The 6886-nt window shown below is 44.1% G+C and overlaps 1 protein-coding gene and 1 pseudogene across 1 annotated transcript; both read right to left on the reverse strand.

Moving 5' to 3' along the window:
- Positions 1-3374: 3374 nt before the first annotated feature.
- LOC125534573 lies at positions 3375-3967 on the reverse strand (annotated as a pseudogene).
- A 1759-nt stretch (positions 3968-5726) lies between these two features.
- On the reverse strand, positions 5727-6386 carry LOC125534574. Its single transcript, XM_048697763.1, has one exon. The coding sequence runs from the start codon at positions 6317-6319 to the stop codon at positions 5960-5962; it is 360 nt and encodes a 119-aa protein (XP_048553720.1). The 5' UTR covers positions 6320-6386; the 3' UTR covers positions 5727-5959.
- Between the last annotated feature and the right edge of the window lie 500 nt (positions 6387-6886).

Raw genomic sequence — 6886 nt, forward strand, 5'->3', positions numbered from 1 at the left:
TCTATGGGATGCAACAGGCTGATGGTAATCATATTACTATTTCCACTTGGGGTGATAGGGACCCGAGTCCCGGCTAGACCACAATACGCATGATAGGAGTACGAAGACGATATCTACTTATCTACATGATATGTATTTTGGAGTCTGTTGGATTGATAGCATTAGCATCATATCCCATAGTTAGATTCACGTCTAAACCTGGGCCTCCTCAGAGCTTAGCGAACTCTGGCCGTCCGATATTCTCCTTGATGCGTTATAGACCGTCTGATCCGTCCCTGGAAGAGCTCAGCAGTTGGATAAAATTCGAGTTCGCAACAATGCATAGTAAGTTTGTGTTCTCACTTCGGGATTTTATTTGATTACATGGAAGCAAGTATATAAGTGTTGGCAAGCCGGCCACATCTTCGAAAAAAGGATCCACGGGCAAAGTTAATGTTGTTCTCTTGAAAAACTTAATCCTTTGGGAAGTACATGTAATGGAACCAGACATTTTCTACATTGTGTTTGATGGCATAATTTAGAGTATACTATGTTTTCCATGATAGCTATTCTTGTGTACACATTCTACAAAAAGTTTTACGTACTAGTACATTTTGTGGCACTTAGCTAAAATCAGGGAAGTGGTTACAAATGGGAATGCATTAGTATGTACAGATTTTGTACAAAATTTACCTAAGAATAGCATTTCGAAGAATTATTGCTTTGGGAGACACTCTATCCTCTGCAGGCAAAGAGATGATGATCAAAGCAGTGGGCACGACCGCACGGGCCATACCCACTTACGTGATGTGTATGTTCAAACTTCCTAGGTCGGTGTGTGATGATCTTAACAGTATGGACTTCAATGGAGTATGGTGGATGGACCTCCTTCGACAACACCTCCTCTCAGTCGATATCAACGTCATTACCAGCATTACGACATCCACCGGAGTCTCTAATTACGTCCTCGCTTAGGCACCTGAGATATATGGTGTGTTCTCCATTTGGTCGGCTTACCGCTTCACCATGGACGAGTGCAAGCATCCATTGGCGAGCGCATCGAGAAGGGCACCCGATGGTCGTCGTGCCACCTGAAAGACCATATGGGGGTGCCACGCTCCCCAAAGGTATGGGTTTTTGTGTGGCAGTTCATTTCCAACTCCTTCGCTACATGTGCGAATAAATTTTGTGGAATTTGGAAACTAACGAAATGTGCCTTCTCTGTGGTGTGGAATGCGAGGATAGTTTCCATGTGATGTGCAGGTTTCCCAGATTTGTGGACCTATGCCAAGCGATGGAAATGGACTGGGCTACTGAATATTCAGGCCATCCGGAACATTGGGCTAGACTGGCTCTTTGATGTTTTGTACCCGTTGTCGGACACGTCGTGCATTGTGATGTTGATGACATTATCGCAATCTTGGCAACAAGATCACGCACAGAAGAATCCTCCCATGAGAGTGTTAGAAGGATTCCTTAATTAATGGCTACACCTCGCTCTTGTGCATTCAGCACCATCCTCAGGCAGAGGTAGTGAAGGGGAAGATGGTCATATGTGACCCGTTGATGCATGCTGTTGCTCTAGCCGATCTTGGTAAGGCTAGTGGTCATGCTAGCATACCCCTGAATGAGCAAGGGGAATCACCGCCGGCGGGCTGACTCAAACTTACCATGGACGGGGCTTTACTGAATAGGCTAGCAATGGAGGCGCAAGCATGATGGTATCCCCCCCCCAATGCATGGTGCTATGATGAGATAGCACTCATCACATAATTTTCAGCTCTTCCCATGCGATGATGCACTGTGGCTGAGTTGGCATCATGCAGAGAGGGTGTCACACTTGCTCTGTAATGGAGCTGGCAACCATTTATCTTAGAAACATATTGTTTAATGTCAGCGAGGATTATTAATCAAATCACCACAGACATATCATGTGATGCTTGCCTTGTTCAGGATATAAAGGCCTTGGTCAGAGGAGAAAGGAAGGTGATAGTTAATGCGATCAGGTGTAAAAATTCTATAGGTCATGAACTTGTTAGGATCGGTCGAGTTGATGTTAAGACCACAGTCTAGATAGGGTCTGGCCCAAATGGGGTTGTAAACCTTTGTGAATTGGATCGTTTTGATCCAGGTTAAGTTAATGGAAGTCCCTTCCCCCGAAAACGAAAAAAAACTTTTTTGTATTCTTGTACCTAGTTACACTTATTGATCCAAGTTTCGCTATCTTCCGTGTTTGTTAGATGCGAAATAAATTTTGTTTTGTCATAGCAAAATGACATTATTTATTAGAAAATAAAGTTATTAGTATAAATTCTGAATTTATTTTTTATATTATTGGACTATTGAATTATTAAAACGGATATAAAAATGAGAGTTTCATACACAATGAAAAAGGAAAAGCATGCAGCAAGACGCACATTTGCTTCTGACAACATAGTTACTATGTACTGAACAGAATGGCTTAGCATAATATTTTTTGAAAAGGTTATTTACTATTTGGGTTATACTATGTTATTGAAAATATGTTACTATGTTTTACTATTTGGGTTTTCTCCTCTTTTTTGTGTCAATGTCATTGCTGCTGGTACCCATTTTCGATGAGTTGTTTGCAATTTTCTTAATAATATTCTGCGTGACTTTGTACTGATTAATAGTTCTGTTAACGAAATCAGAGATTCAGTCTTTTCTTGAAAGTTTAAACCAACAATCTTTTACCTAAAAGCAACAATTTATCATTTGTGACAAAATTTTACATTTTCTGTACGAGCAAATTGTAGTTGTGAAATTTCATCACAAATTATAGTAAACAACAATTTGTCATCTACCTAAAAGCAACAATCATGGTGTTCTGCCTATATCCAAATTATCTAAATTGTAATTTGTTAGTACAAGCAAGCTGTTTTGCAAAACATCATAGCACAGAGTGCTCATGTCAGCGCGGCAAAGCGCACATATTGCTTCTAGCTAGTTCACTTCCAAATCACATTAATACACCCGCGGAACTCCCCTACCACGTCATTCAAGAGTAAGTGAGCCCCGATCCGGTACACATAGAACAAAGAAGCGCATTTCTATTTGCAAAAAGGAACCATAAGATACCACGAAGTAGTAAGCAAGCTACTTTCATGCCTAGAATGAGTTTATCGTCACTTGTTAGTACACGGATGGTTCAGCTAAACAACCCGTGAAATTTCTTCAAATTGCCATTTTTTTCTTTTTCTTCCTTTTGGAGATTCATAGTTATGTTTTCATTTTCAGCTACTATCAGCAGAACACCATGATCTTTTTGTAGTAGTACACTCTACACGGTACGAGGCAGTTGCAGCTAGCGTCTCACTATCGGTTCAAAAGACACAGACCAAGTCAAATTCAGTTCCAACTATTTTTGTCTTTGGGAGAGATGGATGCCAGTTGGACCAAGATTGGAATGCAACACTTGGAACAGGTTAAACTCAAAGTTGTCACTTCTTTATTTACTGCTGGCATTAGACTCTAGTACCAACCAACCAGACCAGCCAGACACCCCGTGATGAGACTCTACCTACTGGCAGGCGCTTACTCGTCGTCGTCTCCGCCGCCGCCGAAGAGCTCGGACCGGTAGTAGAGAAGGGCGAGGATGAGGATCAACATGACCACCATGCCGATGTGGGGATCCCCCGACGTGTAGCACGGCGTCGGGCGAGCCGCCGAACGCAAACACACCAGGGCCGTGATCCGAGGAGAGGAGGAGCAGGCCCACGGGGCCGAGCAGCTCGGCGATGGCATCGGTGACCGCCTCGCCGCGGCCACCCACGAAAAGCGGCCACGCAACCAGCAGCCCCACCACCACCGCCAGCAGCAGCCCATGTGGCGCCCCGCGCGGGCCAGCGTAGTACTGCTCGTCCGCCATTGACACCTCCTTGCTCTCTTGCTAGCAATCCTTGTCTCATCTGGCGACAATTGTGCGAGGCGTGGTAATGGTTGTGGCCAGTGGGTAGAGTACTCGAGCCTTTAGAGAGGGGTGGGAGTGTGACTAGTGCAGCGGAGCGGAGCGGAGCGGAGATAGGCTTGTGATGTAATGGGAGAGGGGCGGATATGACATGAAGGAAAAAAAGTGGTGGGGTGGTGGTAACGTAAGGCTACTGAAAGTGGGCACCAGGAAAGTTCTACTAAAGTTCAGACTAGTTTTTTTTCCTTAGAACTTTAGGTCAACTCTAGCCGATCCCCTATAAAATTGAGAAATTTCCGGCCGAGTAAAGTTTAGTGAAGTATATTTACTCCGCAAACTTTTGGCCGGACCTAGCCGATCCCTTAAATATAACGAAGTGTAATTTCGTTTTTTAACTTATGCATTCTAGTTCACATTACAACTACATATAAACTGCACACATATAGAAACTAAACATAAGTATGAAGGTTCAAGCAAATCACGAATATAGTTTGAGAAAGTTTTGAGAGCTCCCTGGTGCCCCTGCACCCTCATGAACAGTAAATTCAAAAAAGAAATGAAAAAAAATTAAAAATATGAAACTTTAGGGGATCAAATATGATCAAACTTTTGAAGTTCTTGTAAATTTTCAGCCACAGATAACTGTCGAGGTTCCCTAAAAAAAATACTGCTCAAAAGAGCACAAAGACTTTGAACACTGATTTTGGTTTTTTTAGGTGAGGGCTCCTCGAATGTTATTTGAAGCTGAAACTTTGCTGGTACGTTGAATGCTTTATCGTGTTTGTTGTTTCAAAGTTTCAGATTTTTTTTTTGTTTTTTTTTAATTTACATTTCATAGAGGGTGTAGGGCCACCCTGGTGTTGAAAGTCCTGTCTCATATAGTTTACAAACTGAATTCAAAGTTTACAAAACGAATTATTCAAATTTAAATACACCAAATGGTTCAAATGTAGCAAACAACATGAAAAAGCACAACTAGGAAGTACTACGAAAATTAAAGATTCATTCTTTTCTTGAAAGTTAAAACCAACGATCTTTTACCGAAAAGAAACAGTTTATGATTCAAGGTGAAATTTACATTTTCTATACGAGCAAGGGGATGAATATAGTGTGCCTGTATCCGTGGATGAGCTCATAACTCAGTGGTGGGAGCGCGGTGGTTTCGCCCCACTAACCTGGGTTCGACCTCTCTTCAGGTCAAATTTAGGTCTCACATTCTCTCTTAAACATAATCTCTAAAACATAATGCCGCTAGGTTCCTCCCCAGTTGGTCTATTCTTTTTTCAATGTGCCACTATCCAAATTATCCAAATTGTAATTTCTTAAATGCAAGCTCATTGCAAAACATCTTAGCACAGCGTGTGCAGTACATGATGCACTCCTGTCAGCGGGCACAACAAAGCACGCATGTTGCTTCTAGTTTGCTTCCAAATCACATCAGTACACCCGCGGAACTCCCCCACCGCGTCACTCATGAGTAACTGAGCCCGATCCAGTACATAGAGAACAGAGAAGCGCGTCTATTTGCAAAGAGGAACCATAAGATACCAAGTAGTAAGCAAGCTACGTTCCTGCCTCGGATGAGTTTATCGTCACTTGTTAGTACACGGATGTTTCAGAACTGACTTCAAATTGCCATTTTCGTTTCAATTTTTTTTCCTTTTGGAGATTCAAAGTTATGTTTTCATTTTCAGCTACTATCAACAAACTGAACACCATGAGCTTTTGGAGTAGTACACTACACGACACGAGGCAGTTGCAGCGTCTCATGCACTATCGATACAAAACGCACAGACCACGTCAAATTCAGTTCCAACTTTTTGTTTGTCTGTCTTTGGGCGCGTGAGATGGATGCCAATAGAACAAAGATTAGAATGCAACACTTGGAACAGGTTAAACGCAAAGTTGTCACTTTGTTATTTACTGCTGCCTGCTGGCCGGTGGTGCAGGATGCATGACTACCGACGACGAGGAGAGGCGGAAGAGAACAAGCACATGGAAAAGAAAACCCAACCAGCCACCCCGAGAAGAGACTCTACCTACTGCAGGCGCCTACTTGTCGTCGCCTCCGCCGCTGCCGAAGAGTGCCGACCGGTAGTAGAGGAGGGCGAGGATGAGGACCAGCATGAGCGCCACGCCGATGGGGGATCCCCCGACATGGTACACGGCGTCGGGCGAGCCGCCGTCGCAGGAGAGGAGGTGGATGAGGAGGAGGAGCCCCAGCGGGAGGAGGAGCAGGCCCACGGGGCCGAGCAGCTCGGCGATGGCTTTGGCGATGGTATCGATGACCGCCTCGCGGCTGCCACCCAGGAAAAGCGGCCACGCAACCAGCAGCCCCACCACCACCGCCAGCAGCAGCAAGTGCGGCGCCCCGGGCGGGCCAGCGTCGTTCTGCTCGTCCGCCATTGACATCGCCTTGCTCTCTTGCTAGCTGTCAGAGACCTTCCCCTTGTCTTGCCTGGCGACAATTGTGCGAGGCGTGGTAATGGCTGTGGCCTGTGGGCAGAATACTCAATCCTTTATAGAGAGGAGATAGGCGTGTGACGTAATGGGGGAGGGGCGGATCACATGAAGGAAAGCGGTGGGGTTGTGGTAACGCAAGGCCACTGAAAATGGGCCCCACGAAAGTTCCACGAAGGTTCAGGCTAGCTTTTTGGCTGCTACGGTATTTGGGTACTCGAATCCTTGCTTGCTGCTTTGAAACGTACAGCAGTACACCAGTCCAATATTTGCCAGCAAATAATACCCCCTCCGTCGCAAAATACTTGTCAGACAAAATGAATGTATCTAGACATATTTGAGTTCTGTATACATCCTTTTTTATCCATTTCTACGACAATTAATTCCGAATGGAGTAATAGAAATTAACAAATGTTAAAAGATCCACATCATCGTATTATGGTAATATTTTTTTCTAAAATAACTATTCAATGGATACCCAATTTGTACCGGGAAAAAACATGAAAAAATTCAGTATTT

This window comes from Triticum urartu, chromosome 2 (genome assembly GCF_003073215.2).
Source record: "Triticum urartu cultivar G1812 chromosome 2, Tu2.1, whole genome shotgun sequence".
NCBI lineage: Eukaryota > Viridiplantae > Streptophyta > Magnoliopsida > Poales > Poaceae > Triticum > Triticum urartu.

What these genes read in the sequence shown, in the direction of transcription:
- LOC125534574 (XM_048697763.1), bottom strand. Translation starts at nt 6,319, where the DNA reads ATGTCAATGGCGGACGAGCAGAACGACGCTGGCCCGCCCGGGGCGCCG.